At 46.0% G+C, this 16,298-nt stretch overlaps 1 protein-coding gene across 2 annotated transcripts in view; it reads left to right on the top strand.

Annotated features, from left to right (window-relative positions):
• The window catches only part of PRPSAP1 (phosphoribosyl pyrophosphate synthetase associated protein 1), a 168,557-nt gene that overhangs the window by 112,156 nt on the left and 40,103 nt on the right, over positions 1-16,298 (top strand). For both annotated transcript variants that reach the window (XM_069200221.1, XM_069200220.1), the window contains one exon: positions 13,791-13,861. In XM_069200221.1, coding sequence (XP_069056322.1) covers positions 13,791-13,861 — 71 coding nt within the window. The remainder of the gene's footprint in view (positions 1-13,790; positions 13,862-16,298) is intronic.

Below are 16,298 nucleotides of genomic sequence, written 5' to 3'. Positions count from 1 at the left end.
CACTTGCTGCTTAATGTAGGGATACAGTGATATGGTGGCGCCTTCATATCTGAGCTAACAATGTTCCCTGGCTTTGCGTAGAGCAGCATTACAATCTCTGTAGTTCAATATTCTGGCTATGATGGACTTGGGCACAGTCCCTAGGACCAGCCGAGGTGTCAGTGATTGGTCGGTGCGCTTCACAATGAAGACATCTGACAGTCTCATGCCCCAGTAGGTCCGAGAGGAGCTGTTCCAGAAACCGCTCCATGTTAGAGATGTTGGTGGATTTGGCGACCCTCACTATTCTGAGGTTGTTTCTTCGGGAAGGGACCTTGAGGTCTTCCGCCTTGACCTATACAGCTTGGAGGGCTTTGTCCAGTAGTTTTTGTGCAGCGGTCAGTGTGACTTGTTAATCTTTTGACGTTCGCCTCTTGAACTTGTCGATCAGTTCTGTGTGTTTGTCCATGCGTTCAGACATTCGGTTCATTCAGTGCATTGATCTTACCATTGATCTTCGTGAGGCTAGGCTGTATTGCCGCCAGGATTTGCTTCAATTCCATATTGCAATCTGGGCCCGAAGCCACCCGCCTCTCCACTATCTACCTACGACTTGGTGCACCTTTCTGAGGTCGAACTGCAGTTTAAGCTGTGTGTGATCCACTTTGCCCATGACTGCGGCAGGGTCCTTCCACTTCCTGGTGCAAGGTAGGTCGTCAGTCCTTGCATGTGCAGGGCTAGCGTGGTGAGGAGGTTCAGCGGGAGGCATGGAGAAGTATTGGTGGGTAAAGATGGGGCTCAAGCCTCAGCAGGCGAAACCCCTGGGGCAGTGTCTGGGCTCCAAGGCTATAGATGTCTTCAGTCATTGAGGTGTGCTGCACCTCATTGAGGCAACTTGTTGTCCCTTAACCCCTGAAATGCAATGTCTAGTGCTGGTACTAGGTGTGCTGATCTAACAAAAATTGGTGGGGGTGGCGGTGGTGGGGTTGGGTTAGTTTAGTTTCAGCAAGCGGGTACCCAGAACACTGAAGCGTGACTTGATCATGGCATCACCGACACGTCCCCTGCAGCGGCTAAAATTAACATGAGGGATGATCACTGGCGCAGACTGTGATGCGGGTGTGCTTGCTCTGGTGTTTCACAGCAGGAAAGTAATTCCCACTCATTTGCAAGGTCTTATTGGCACAGCAGACCTAGTCTGTTAGTTCACAGGAAGGCCGGGGCCCCTCACTCTCGGCGGTAGCACAGCTCTTCTCCCCTCGCCACTGTCATTATCTTCAGGTTGCAGAAGATCACATATGCACAGAGCACCGGGTTCTGGAGCCTTTGTTCTGCGTGGCGTCCTTTCCCCGCTGCAGAATCTCTGCAGGGTCTCGGATCGCAGCCGTCTTCTCCCCAGCCACTGTTAAGTGCTCCACGTTTACCGTGGGCATAGGACCGCCGTGCCAGCAGTCTTGGCCGGTCCCGACCCCTCTAGGGACTCACTGTACCTCTGGGCCAGGGTTGCCGCCCCCGTAGCTCACTGCGCCCCATCTACGGCGTCTGGCTTGTAGCGGGAGGCCAACACCGCAGCCGTTCGATAAAGGGCCCTCCAGGGTCGCGTTACAGTCATCGCTCATCTGGCGCCGCTGCCAGGGCCCAGCCAGGCCTCTCTGCAGCGGTCACAGTGCAGGGTGTTATTTGATCACTTGTAAGCTCACTGTGGAGCAGAGGCAGTAGCTTCTGATGTGCTTACCGCAGGATTGTTCACATTTCCAGCGGAGCTGGCATAGGCGCCGCCTCAGCAGAGTTTGTGGTTTGCATACATGCTGCACTTGAGCTTCAGAGTGGACAGTGTTCAACGTCCCATTACGTTTACTGAGGGCTCTGCAGTCCTTCTCTGAGGTTCTCTTTGCATTCTGTCCCCCTCCCTTTTCCTCCACCTCCTTCCAACCTTTGAATGCTGCAGAAACTAGTTAACTGCCTACCTGCTGACAATTCTGACCCATAGATACCATGAAGAGGGCCTCCCTGCACTTGCCATGCAGTGGTAGTCATGTTGGCTTGTGTTTGTAGTGCAACTGCACATCTCGCATTCTTTATTTTGTTGCATGAGTCTGGTCCACTTGGTGTACCCATACAGAAATACAGGTACTCCAAGTAGCACCTCAAACCGGGAGGTAACCTGCAGCTGCTTCTTTCTGAACTTGCAAATACTGAGCGTTGGGGAAAGAGTTGAGAGGAGGAGGAGAAGCTGCCCTGGGCAGGGGGATGTAGAGGAAGGCAGATGAGAGATTGAGATAGGGTATCTTGAGGGAAATATGTAGAGAGACAGGTGGAAAGGCGAACAGAAACTCACACACTCCCAAAAAAAACAAACACTTTCTCTGAAAAAATCTCACTGGACAGATTTCAAAAGGCAAAGCAAAGTCAGTTAGGTATGACATTTTAAATACGTTTGGAACAAGGCACTGATTTACTAAGCCGTATGAACAAGAAAAAAGTGCATCGCTTGACACTTTCAGATAAAGAGTAAGACTTGGCGCATGCCATAAAAGGGATTGCACGGCTATCAGTCACTGTACTGTCCCATTTAACACACACAGTCCCACAAAATACATCTTGTTGCTGAAAACACAATAATAACCACTATCTAGACCATCTGAAAATGCAGAGCATGTACTCTGTTACTGGTTTCTTTGAAGCACCTCCTAGAATCCCAATCTTTTGGACATAAAGGAATAATAGGAAAAAGTGGCAACCCGTTTTATCTATCCTGGTAAGTTATATATGTGCTAAAATGAAAATCTTCAGAGCAGCTATCTTTATGTATTTCGTGTTGTTCAACACCAATTTCACACTGTTTCCTTCTGTTGATAACAAAACCATTCATGGAGTTCTACCACTCAGTCTCTGGTATCACATTTGCTAAATTAATTGCTTGCGATTTCACACAAGGATGTCTCCCGATTATATGAGCACCTTCTAACCATGACGTAGTGCTCAGAGTGCAGCCATCTTTTCTGGATTCAACTCCTGATTGGAAGTAAGCCTCTTATCCATGCCTCAACTATAGAAGAGAACTTTGCAAGCTCTGGAACTTACTTCTCAGCTCCTGATGGGGAAATAGCTAATCCTGGATCCAACATAACCACCAGTCTGAATTCTGCACTGTGCCACTCATGACTTCCCACAGCATGGAGCCACCATGTAACTATAGTGGTTCCATAAATGTTTTTGCCCACCACAAGTTTAGAATTTAGCTGAGCTCTTGAGCTCACTTCCAAGTATCTTCCTTTTAACCTTCTAATCGCACTTTGTTTGCTTGACTTGATGATTTTTCTGCAGACTTTGAACAGGCTTACCAGACTAATGTGATATGTTGCGTATTTAATATATAGGATTAAGCTTACTGTGTACGTTCATGTCTCCTTTTGCCAGTATTAGCCCACTCCAATGAAGGTCAATAGCTCCTTTGACAGTATTCCCTTGGACATTGTCATATGTCTAACAATTTAACCTCACTCTCAAAAAACACACATTGGGGTGCCAGATTTAAAAAGTGAATTCTGAATAGCTCATATTTTGTGTGAACAGCATTCTACCTAACCCACTCAGTGTGCCTGCCCCAAATGTCTACTACTTTGCCAGAAATGGTAATGGTAAACCCTTGCCATTTTTTGGTCCGACCTAGAGACAACTTTAGGTGTTTTACCAGCCTCATGTAATCATAAAAAATCCTAAGCAATCATAAAGAAATAATGATATATCTATAATAGACCTTTGAATCGGCACTGTTCATCACATGGTCTGTTCAACTATCATTCACAATCTGCTTCCAATCACCACTGCATACAGCATGGATCATTATATCAGCCCACTTAAGTCATTATGCTCTTTAATTGTGGGTGGTGGAATTTTCCTTCATCATCTGAAGAGAAGTGAGTTTCCTTGTCAGGGCTGGTGGAACAAAACTTTTCTTTGCCAGTGTTGTTTACTTTCCATTCTGTATCATTGTTTTAGTTTTTTTTTTGGTCACCCTTATGTTTTCAGCTTGCAGCAATGCAAATCCAGTAGTACCTTTTTATAAGCACAAGCCAGGATCGTATTTTATAGTTATGTGCTTCAAAAGTAAAAAGTGATGGTTATTTTTTTTTATTCACTATATAATTTAATTTTTATTGCAAGCATAGGGCCACCAAGGTTAAGCGGCTGCATTTTTGTTTATTTTTATTTTTGTGGCATATGATTGCAATTTAATATAATTGTACCATCTTTGGAAGGACAGACCTATTGGAATTCCCATTGCTGGCTTCTGTTTAGGCATGGAGCTATTTTCCTAATCCAGTGTTCAAAAACTAATACTGTAATGAAAAGTTGATCCTGGCAAATCTAGAGAATCTGTATCTAAATTTGAATCCCATCACTTGCCAATGCTCTGTCTAGGCTTTGAAGAGGCCGTTTTTTCTAATTTATGCTTTTAGAGGACAAACCTTATTTCTTGAGGGCAAGATTTCAAAAACTTTTGTGCTCAGTTTTGTATAATTGATCACGTTAGCTGCTCAGTGCATTGTTTATATGTTTGACTGCTGTTAGCTATTATAGTTCACCATATTCTTGAGTCTCCAAAACAAGCTTAAGTGTAATTACAGGTTTCTTAGTATTCTTTTAACAGAAACAAAGTGGTTATCCTGGAAATACTTAACTTATTTCTAGACTGCTTTTATAAACATGGGCACAGTATCATCAGCATTTAGTATGGGATATCTACCCAACCATATATATTTATTTCGTGGACAAAGATTCAAATATGAATAGAAAACACTTCCTCCATGTCTTCCCTGATTACTAAATAAATTAATCATGCCACCTGTTTGGTTGACACAGTACTGTGCTTTATTCATTGCTAAAATAAAAAGTGGTGTGAAGGTGACATTTTTCCACAACATAGACAAGACACAGAAACTGCCTGACTATTTCCAAACGCAGAAGAGTTATTGCTCCTGCCGCCTGCATTACTTATAACCACAGATTTTGTATCGCACAACCTTTCTGTCTACAAATAGCATAACAGACGTGAATAACAAGATAGAACAAAGCCATGAAAAAAATTCTGGCTAGTGCAAAACATCAAAGCACCAAGCAATTTTGACTACAGCAAAGATTAACCTGACTATTCACAATGGTTTTATACAATTCCTTTATTAACCCTACCAGTCCTGAGGCCTTATGTGCTTTTGTGCCCTTAACTGTTGCACATATTTCTTCTTCCTACCTTGGAACCCCCAGTAACTCCCCTTATGATGGAGTCAATTTAGGGATTCTCAATCTGTCTAGAAAGCCCCCCTCCTAAATAAACTGTTCAAAGCCATTAGTGCCCTCCATGTTTTTCTAACTTTGAGTGTTTACAGCATTTTGTTAACCCTATTCGTTGCTTGATGTACTGTTCTTTTAAGTACAAGCCATGCTGTGTCTGACTTGTTTACCTGGAGGACTTGCAGTTGCCCTAATAAGTTGCTTACTTCTTGGTTATCTGCTCTAGAGAATGGGGATTTATGCCTGTCTTCTGCTGTACGCAATACTGAAGGAGAGGAGACATCTCTGTTAGGCTTCTATTTAAGAGATCTTTGGCATCATCTGCAAATTTCCCTCACACTCCTTTTTTGGAGTTGGACTGGTCACTGCCCCGGTCACCACTTAAGTGAAATCCCAGAGTATCCCTGGTGAAGTCTGCCCCGGAGTTTAAAAAAAAAAAAAGAAAAAAAAAAAAAGTTCTTGATCTCAGGTACATAAAGGACTGCTGAAGTACCCATTCACTTTACATGTCAAACCTAATAAAGTATTCTTCTTGGCTGGCCCAGGATGTCATTGACAATGTCTCAAGCCAATGTCTGAAGGTTCTTGAGCCCCTGGCTGAAGGAGGCTCAACCATAACCCCTTACAGTACCTATAGAATTAAATGTTTCCACTAAACATCCAATCTAAGAAGGTCCTGGCCAGAGGCATAAGACTTAATTCGGACTTAAGATTTGTCAAGAAATGAGCCACACAGAAGAGAGTCCTGAAGCTGGCATTGGAGCAGATTAATCCCAGCATTCAGGGCAGTGATTGGCCATGAACGCTATACCCTAAGTTTGATCATGTGACATGATTCCAGTGATCTTGGTATCTAAATTTATATAAAAGTACTATGCTATTTTCATAAATTGGTGTCCGAGGTCTTTGAGTTTGTCTCTCACCTACTGCCTGTGTGTGTGTGTGTGTTCGCCTTACATGCTTACTACTACCCTTTGATATGCCTAACTGCTCGCCCACACTACCACAAAATAGAGCATTTGGGATGTCATTTGTGCCTCTGTAATACCTTTGGGGTTTGCCTGGACCCTATGCACAGTGTACCTCTTCTTGATCCACTATATAAATAGCCAGCTTCCTACATTGGTGGTACAGCGGTGGGTTAGAAGACTTTGCATGTATCTGCCACTCTCAGTATTGTGATTCCACTAAAGAATCCACAATTGACTTTACTTAACAAAAATATTTTTCGATGTTCGGTTTCTTCGGGTTTTTTCCCCCCAAAATTTCTAATCTTGTCTATCAGGGCCTTGGGTAAGTCCCCCAGTCCCTGTTGTTAGAAGTTCAAAAGGTTAGATGGTAGGTCTTAAAACTGCTTAGGATTTTTGTGTAAGATTCTAAAAAGGTCTCAACTATTTTAAAAGGCATGTCTGAGGCAGCAGGTCACTCCCAGGAGATCAACCCGGGCCCCTCCAATTACCTTTAGTTGGTCCAACTTAAGGCCCTCTGCCAAGCATGGAAATTTGCCATGGGCCCTAAATCCACAAAAACGCGTCTGCTGCAGTTTCTAGCAGAACATGATAGGGCCATGGCAGAAAAAGAAACCCCCAATGGGAAAGAGGATGTTGAGGATAGTAACACCCCTGGGAACACTTGTAACAGTAGCCCAGCTGATGTAGATAGTGAAGATCCAGATCTTCAGAAACTAGCTAAGAGGCTAAACTGTTATATAAAAAAAAAAAGGATTGAGTTGGGCTTAGAACCCATCGCTGGTGGCGGCAACAACTTAAATAGGGAGAAAGAAGTAGCTTTTGACCCTAAAAGGTATTGTCTCCAAATATGAAGACGGTGATGTTCTCTTAATGCAGCTCAGCCTTTGAGAGGGCTTGTAGAGTGAGGAAACTGAATAAAAAGTGTTGAGGCTCTCTACTTTGGGAGATGTCTTGGGGAAGTGCAGGGATAGACTCCTGACACTTGATGAGGCTGATGTGGACTCCTGTTCCCTCATGAAAGGAACCCTGATTGAAGGCATTGGACTCGCCACCGAGGAATACAGAACCGGATGAAGGGAGACTCGGAAAACCCCAAGTCAGTCCCGGGTTGATTTTGTAGAGCTTTCAGTGAAGACACTAAGTGGTTGGTTGAAGGGAAGTCAGGTGCACAATTATGATGGGCTTCATAATTTGATTATGAAGGAACATATACTCTGTAGCTGTACTCCTGAAATGTTGCATCAATACCTGGTAGGCCTGTTTTTTGGTCTCTCCCCAGGAGTTGGAGAAGATGGCTGATCAATGGATAAAAACTATAGTGTCCAAGAAAAGTCATAGATGGGGTGATCAAAAGAAAGGGGTAGGGAACCCCCCACCCCGCCCCAAGAGAAAAAGGTGGACAACTCTACAAATAAAGAAAAGGCGGCGTCTATAGGTCTTTAAAAATATGCTCAGGAGGGTGGACCGCAAGATACATCACAAGACAAATGTGTGGGTACCAGGGTAAAGCTTGGGATTCCAAAAAGGCGTGGTGCTGTGAGTGCAAACAGATAGGGCACCAAACCAAGGACACTTCTTGTCCTAAAAACAAATCCACTAGTGTGCCCCCAGGGGTTTCCTGTGTAGCCTTATAGGTTGATTCTTCAGATGAGGAGGTCTTCCTAACTGAAAAGCGGGACCCAAATGGGAGTTGGAGATTCCAGAGAGAAGTTGACACTTCCACCACCTACTGATGAATGGAAATCTAGCCACTACACTGAGAGATACCTGTGCCAGTAATGCGATTGTGCATGACAGGCTAGTACTCAAACCAGTATATTGCAGGTGACACTAAAAGAGTAAGAGCTATCCTAGGGGAGGTTACTAGTAGGCCTGTGGCTTTAGTGCCCCTAGAAATAGCTGGTCCCTTAGTTGGAGAAAGGTGGTAGTCAGTAAAGACCTTACCCGTGATTGTCTCATTGAAAATGACCTCCCAGAAGTTGGTCAGAGCCCAAAAGAGGGAGCTGGGCCAGTGCCAGTCCTCTCACAAGGATTCTGGATGTGCTGAACCTCCACTCAGCGCAAGTAGACCCCAGAAGAAAGTGTAGGCAAGGTGGGCAAGTTTTAGCCAAAGTTCCAGTAAACCAAAGAGATAATCCAGTGAGGAAGAACTCCCAAGGTGGGAATGTTGAGGCCTAAATTGCCCCACAAGAAGTCCTGACTAGTAAGGCAACTGTTAAGCCTGAAATAGTGGCTTCACAGTTAAAAGGAGAGAGGGGAAGGAAGGTGTTTGCTACAGGATGTAGTACCCCCCACTCTAAAACAGCAGAAAGCCCCCCTGAACCCAAAGAAGCCTGTAAAAGCCCCTTCACCTGTCAGTGAAGAGCTAATGGTGGTTATGGACACTGACCGCTGTAGGTGGCCTCTGCTGGGTGTACTCCTTTATGGCTGCACCATCTATGACATGGTGGTCTCACCCAATGTCAAATAGCAAGGTAAGCCCCTTGACCTTGTTGGTCATGGTGGGGTTGCTCAAGTTGTGGATGACCGCATTGGGCTGGGGGTTGCCCTGGCTAAAATAGAGTTAGCAGAGGTGGACACCTCTCACCCCAAAGAAAAGAGAGTGGACGAGGAAACTGAAAGAGCAGACAAAGTGTTTTAAATGGGGTCCTCACACCGATGAGGTAGGTCTGCTTCCCAACGGAAATGACCTAGACAGTAGGATGTATGGCAGAGTAGGCCCTGCAACCACCCAACCTGATTCCTTACTCTTCATCGCCTGACCGAGTAGGAAGACTTGCAGGTTGTGTCGGAGTCTCCTGGCCTGTTTGCTGGGGGTAGAGGGAGGGAGTGTAGAAAGCTACAGTGTGGTTGCAGTATACCCCCTCATCTCCTCCCCCACACACTTTTTGCCTGGTTTTTGATGCAACTTTGACTGAAATGCACTGGGTTCCTGCTTACCAGGTCCCCAGTGCCAGTGTTTTTCCCTCAAAACAAGACCCCAGGTCACTTGATCCCCAAGGGACCAGTCCTATAGCACCTTTGTAAGTACCTAGTAAATGGTACCCCCTGGTACCTAGGGCCTAGGTACTAAAGAGGGTCCTTAGGAGCTGCATCACAACTTGTGCTACTCCAAGGGACCCAGCACCAGACTCATGCAGACTGCCACTGCAGGCTGCATGAAAAGGTGCTTCAAAACCTGAAAACACAACCTGGCACACATTCGTGTTCCAAGTCCCCTAGCATTGCCTGTAATATTTGTACGTCACTCCTACAGCACTAAGGGAGGGTTCAGTATATTACAGGTGAGGGCATATCTGCAAGAGCAGATATGCCCCTGCTATGACTTTGTTGATTCTTAGATGAAGTAAGTGTACAGGGAAGCCATTTTAAGTACACATGCTGGACACTGGTCAGTATGAGTTCCCCAGCTACATGATGGCTTCACTGAAACTAGGGATGCTTGGTATCAAACATCTCATATTAAACCCTCACTGTGATGCCAGTGATGAACTTATTAATACGTGCACCCAGAGAGCACCTTAGAGGTGCCCTCTGATAACCTACCAACTACTGGTGGACTAACTGATTGATTAGTTCGATGCCAGCCTACCACCAACAGACGAGGTTCTGAACCCGAGGGGTTAGAGCATTTGCTCTCTGGAGGTCAGAAACAAAGCCTGCCCTGAAGGGGGTGTTAGACATCCCTCCCAACTAGATGACCTGCCAGTCTGTATTCCAAGGAAGGAGGCTTCAAATGAGCCCACCGCTTTTGGTATGCAGATCTAGCCTTCCTCAGAGGGAAATGCCAAGCCCCCTGCCCCAGGGCCCATTTGGCACCTGGACAGGCAGGATATTAGCTATGCAGCGTTTCCAGACTTGACACACACCTCTGTGGTGACCAGCCCGAAGTGAACATAGCCTTAGGAATTCTGCCATCTTGTGTGTTTTGGAATTAAGAATTCTAGGACGGGATGATGCCTACTCAACAAAGGAAGTGGTCATCTAGGGGATGTAGTGACCCCAAGGGTAAGTAGCCCATTGGCTACTACCCTTTACTCCCTTAACACCCCCTAAATTGAGTATTTAGGAGTTGACACCCCTGCCCCCCCCCTCCTCCTCCCCCCCCCACTCCCCCCCCCCACTCCCCCCCCCCCCCCCCCCCCCCCCCCCCCCCCCCCAATACTAGGAAAACAGATCTTCGCTGGGCACAAAAGGAGTAGACAAGAAACCTGCTAAACTAAAGAGCACGACTGACTTAACGCCAACCCTGCTAGCCTGCTTGATGCACCTGACCCTCGAAGAGCAACTGACCTGTCCTGCCACAGCAGCCTCCAGGAAACCGGGGGAGCTGTCAGTGCTTCACAAATTAACAAGATGAACTCCCTGGGAGCATAGGAGCTGTTTCCCTGCATCTGCAGGCAACCCAAGAAAGAATTGCGAGGACCTGGATTGTGAAGAACCCAACGCCTGACATCACCACTGCACCCGAGCCCCCTAGCCCAATCTGAAGTGATCCAGTGGTGTCAACATGGTCCCCAGGCCCGAAGAGACGAAGCCCACCTTGATGCCACCCTCCCCCGACTTCCCGACAGTGTCTGCAGCCGCTTTCTGCAGACCCTTCACCATGACTGCCTCTGGTGACAGAGACCCGAAGGTCTACTGCACTCAGGTGCCCTTGACCGAGGAGAAGAGAACCACTGTTGTCCCTACATTTTTCTGGCTCTTGAGGCCCGAGTCCACTTGTTGGTTTGGTTGGACTGGACTCCCAACTCCACACCTGCAGCCTAATTCTGTGAGCCCTCCACCTCTACTACACCCGCCCGTGGTGACAGAAAACCCGATAGTCCAAACCACGTCTGCACCCGGACCGAGGAGAACAGGACCACTGGTATACCTACATCACCGAGCATTGCAATTGGTGGTTCACCTGGACTGGACTCAGTCCACATCTGCAGTTTCTTTGTGACTGAACCGTTCCCCATTGACTTACATGGGGCACCCAACGGTGTACTGCACTCAGCCGCTCAAGGTGACTTGTTGGTGTGACCTTGAACCTTGCCCTATACTTACCTTAAATCCAGGAGATATGTCCTGTAGGTCGCTGTACTATACCTGTATGCAGTGCTTGTTCTTCCTCCTTAGGATAACATTGCTGTATCTGCATAAATGCACTGTCAACTTTTTCAAACTAAAAATTCATAATTCGAAAAGTACTCACCTGATTCTGGTGATCTTGGTATGTAACTTCATATACAGTATGTTATTTTATAAATTGATGTTGGATTTCTTTATTGGGTGCATCTCACCTACTGCCCATATGTGTATCTTACTTACATAGCACTACCCTCTGATATGCCTAACTGCTCGCTCAACCTACCACAAAAGAGAGCATTTGGGATGTCATTTGTGCCTCTGTGATACCTTTGGGGTTCGTCTGGACTCTTTGCACAGTGTACCTCTTTTTGGTCCAGTATATAAAAAGCCAGCTTCCTACAGTTGACGTTTAGCCAGTCGTTTTTCAGCCAACAGAACCAAGTACGCTTGGACTTGTAGGTCCACAACAGGGATGGATAAACTTCTGGTCATCTACAAAGCAGCCAGCAGGGCTGTGCTCCGCATTTCTGAGTGTGTTTTGCATTGGGTGTTTGTCTCAGAGCTCATACCCAGCATGCCTGGACTACACCTCCTTTGGGAGTCCTCACATTTTCACCATTGAATCAACTATACACTTCAACTATCCCATGAGCATGAATTAAGGGGGTGGAGATTTAAAAGCGAGTAATTACCCGTACTAATGCGGATACCCTTCAGTGCCCTTCATCCCTAGGAAGGCAGCAAGTCATTTTCTCCATCTACATTTATGTATGATCTATGTAACTGGAAATAAGAAACTGAAGCAAACGTAGGCCTGTGAGTAGCAGTCGAAACCTAATTGGGATTGATAGCTTATGCAAGCCACCTTGTTCTGTGCCTGAACTGTCCTTAAACGTGAGCACCAATCAGTGATTCTGGCACTCCCCTACCCATGGGATGCCTATAAAGTAGGGTGTTCTGAGTGACACATTACCAGAGTTCATTTTGTGAGTGAGCTTCTGATTCTGCCTGTGCTGACTTCTCACTCTCTCGTCACTCTTGCCTCTAGAATTAATAGCTACACTCTTCTTGTGGAGGTAGGATAATACAGATCACTTAATATGCATGTATCTGTAAACATTAGCTTGTTAGCAATGCTTTCAGTTCTCCATCGTACAGCAGTAATGTAAATTCTAACATACTAAAAGCTAGTTTTCTGTGAAGTGTACAGTTTCTTCTAATCTAAAGGACTCACATAGTGTCCAGTGCATGAGCGCCATTTTAACGTTTTACATAAATACATGAATCGCGGTACCCACTCACAAGATTGTACCCACAGAACATGGGAAGGAAGGTGGGGGAAAGAAGGCTGCGATGAACACATTTAAAGTCAAGTGAAGGTGAAACAGGAGGGACCGTGTCACAAATGGGAGTTTAATTGTAGAGATAAACTGGCAGGATTTGAATTATTCCTTTCCTGCTTGTGTATCCCATCCATTCTGTGTGCCCCTAATTGCCCTGTGATGTTCAGTCTCATGTGGGCAGGTAGCATCCTTTCCACAAATTTTTATTGCCATAACCCCTCCCCCGCTCCATCAGGAACGAGAAGTATAAAGAATTTGCTGCGTTGGCTTTCTACCACAAGGGATGCATGGCCTGTGAAGTATTGATCTGGTCCGCTTTCAAAAGAGCTCGCTGTCTGCTTCTCTGCTGATGGAGCATGCGTCTGTGTGCAGCCTGGCATTTGGAGGTGTGTTACTGGTAGAACATTTGTATGATGTTCTGCCCGCTAAAATCTTCTGTTGCGCTGTCCAAACAGAAATCTTCACCAGTGTTTTATCCTATCTTGTCTCTCTGGAATAGAGTTCTTTTGTAGTTGCTTTAAACTGTGTGCCTTTCTTAGAAAGCTGTATTAGTTGAACTGCTTGCGTGAATGCTGCTCTTTCGTGTCTTTGAGATGGAACCTGCCAGCAGAGGGGGGCTTGTCTATATGATCGTTTTTGATTTAGCAGCTCGCTTTTGCAGGATGAGTGTCTGACCTTCCTGCATGCATAGCTTTTGTCATTCTAGGGCTCTGATTTGTACATAACTTATTTCTTCTTGGAGATTGATTTAATACTGGACTCCCTTAGCTAATTGACATAAGTAAAAGTCTTCATCTCAAGATCTGCATCTGTTCAGCAACTCGGTGTACTGGGCAGTCGTCACTGCTGCCTCTTAAAAAATGTGCTTTTGTGAAGCCTTTGGGCGAGATATGGAATCCATTGGCCAACACAATTTATTTTTTAATGCTGTTTGTCACACTTGACTTTTGATTTGTTATAAAAATGTTTTTGAAAGCCCTTTCTTATATTAATGTGTTTTTAGTCTGGTTGGTTCCATTCTTTCAGCCGCACCTCGCTTGCAGTATTGCATGTACTTGCATGTCATAACAGTATGAAACGGTCTGTGGTTTCTAAACTTGATCTTTTCCTGTATATTTCTTTAAAGTGATGATGGCAAAAGAGAAACCCCCGATCAGTGTGGTAGGCGATGTCGGAGGAAGGATCGCTATAATTGTGGTAAGCTTCTAAAGATATGACTGAGAGGGTTTTGCATATGGTTTTGCAGTTGCTCATATTTACAGATAAGATAGCAACATTTACCTCAGTGGTGAGGCCTGGATTTCAGAGTGGTAAAGGTTGGTGTGAGGGTGGGGGGCCTAACTAAGCAGCAGAAGTGGAGCGTGGAGTTTGGCAGGATTAGTCAAAATGTAGAGAATGTGTGCAGCAGGTGAGGTACGGTGGCCCTTAGCAATGCATAATTCATCAGTGGATTCTAGAAAGCAGTTTGAGCAATATGTATTTACTTGGATCCGACTGTACATCACGCTTAGGAATTTCTGCAAGTTATACCTCAGCTCATCTGTAGCCAAAATGACGTGCAGTCAGTCGGCCAATATGGAAAAACTTGCTGAACTAGCACTTTCGAATGTTTGATACAAGACACTTGTCTGTTGGTGTTTTGGTTGCAATCACTTTTGAGGGGCCTTGCTGTAGAGTTTGGGCTACATGCTCATGTGAAGTTGACTATTCCCTGGAACATCTAGACTGTCTTTTAAAGATGTATTGTTTAATCCATGTTCATATACAGACTGCATTGTTCCATAGCCCTTCGTGGCAAACGGTATGCTTCATTATAAATTTATGTTCGGTGGCATGTGTAGCTGCAGATACACATGCTGTGCATAGTCCGCCGTCTGGTGTTGGGTCGGAGTGTTACAAGTTGTTTTTCTTCGAAGAAGTCTTTTCGAGTCACGAGACCGAGGGACTCCTCCTACTTTGGTTCCATTGCGCATGGGCGTCGACTCCATGTTAGATTGTTTTTTTTCCGCCATCGGGTTCGGACGTGTTCCTTTTCGCTCCGTGTTTCGGGTCGGAAAGTTAGTCAGAATCAATGGAAAATTCGTCGGTATTGTTTTGTTCGGTATCGGGTTAGATTGGAATCGACACCGAATCTTGAAGAGCTCCGGTAGCCCTTCGGGGTAATTTCGATCCCCCGTCTGGGCCTGGTCGGCCCGACCGCGTGCAACATCGAGACTGATGGAACGGACCCCGTTCCGATTCTGTCCTAAATGCCACAGTAAATATCCCTATACAGACCAACATTTGGTCTGTAACTTGTGCCTGTCACCCGAGCACAAAGAAGAAACGTGTGAGGCCTGTCGAGCGTTTCGGTCGAGAAAAACGCTCCGAGACCGAAGAGCCAGAAGGTTGCAGATGGCGTCCACGCCGACAGGACAACAACGGTTCGAGGAAGAGGGAGAAGAAGAAACATTCTCCATCCACGAATCCGATTCCGAAGAATTCGATGTCGAAGAAACCGTGAGTAAGACGTCGAAACAAGCATCACACAGAAAAACAGACAAAGCCCAGGGGACGCCACTGCCGACAGGCCATGGCTCAACCCATAAAGTAGGTGACCGCCCATCGGCACCGAAAAAGGGCGAGCTGGTGCCGAGATCGTCCGACTCAGGTCGAGACACAGGCACGCAGCAATCTCGGGACCGAGATACTGCCGCAGAAAAGGGTCAACACCGAGACAGTGGCACCGAAGCTGCTCGGCACAGGGATAGCGGCACCGAAGATGGTCAACGCCAAGAAGGTACGACACCGAAAAAGAGGAAAATCTCTTCGGAGCCGAAAACAACAAAAGACACGGTTTCGGTGCCAAAACGCCCAGCAACCGAACCGAAAGCCAGTTCCTACTCAGAGGAACAATCACTGTCCTCCCAACTTCAAAAACACAGGTTTGAGGAGGAATTACAAACAACAGCTGTAGATCACACGCAAAAGCGGATCTTTATACAAAGTGGTACAGGGAAGATCAGCATCCTTCCCCCAATCAGAAGAAAAAGGAAACTAGATTTCCATCAACAAGAAAAAACACCACAAGCAAAAGTGGTGAAGAAGGTAACTCCACCACCCTCTCCACCACCGGCAACTCCTATATCACCGGCACAGACTCCGTCACAATCACCAGCTCATATCACCATGAGCCAAGATGACCAGGACGCATGGGATCTCTATGACGCCCCAGTATCGGACAATAGCCCTGAGTCGTACCCCACTAAGCCCTCACCACCTGAGGACAGTACAGCGTATGCTCAGGTGGTAGCTAGGGCAGCAGAGTTTCATAACGTATCGCTACATTCAGAGCCTATCGAGGATGACTTCCTTTTTAACACCCTGTCCTCCACCCATAGCAATTATCAAAGCCTTCCTATGCTTCCTGGAATGCTAAGGCACGCTAAACAAATCTTTAAGGAGCCAGTTAAAAGCAGAGCAATAACCCCAAGGGTGGAGAAGAAATACAAGGCACCACCCACAGACCCTGCTTTTATTACATCACAACTGACACCAGATTCAGTTGTCGTAGGAGCAGCTCGTAAAAGAGCCAACTTCCACACATCAGGCGACGCACCACCTCCAGACAAGGAGAGCCGAAAGTGTGATGCAG

The sequence above is a fragment of the Pleurodeles waltl genome, chromosome 7 (genome assembly GCF_031143425.1).
Source record: "Pleurodeles waltl isolate 20211129_DDA chromosome 7, aPleWal1.hap1.20221129, whole genome shotgun sequence".
NCBI lineage: Eukaryota > Metazoa > Chordata > Amphibia > Caudata > Salamandridae > Pleurodeles > Pleurodeles waltl.
The sequence above is the reverse complement of the archived record's forward strand: the minus strand, read 5'-3'. Positions and strand labels throughout refer to the sequence as shown.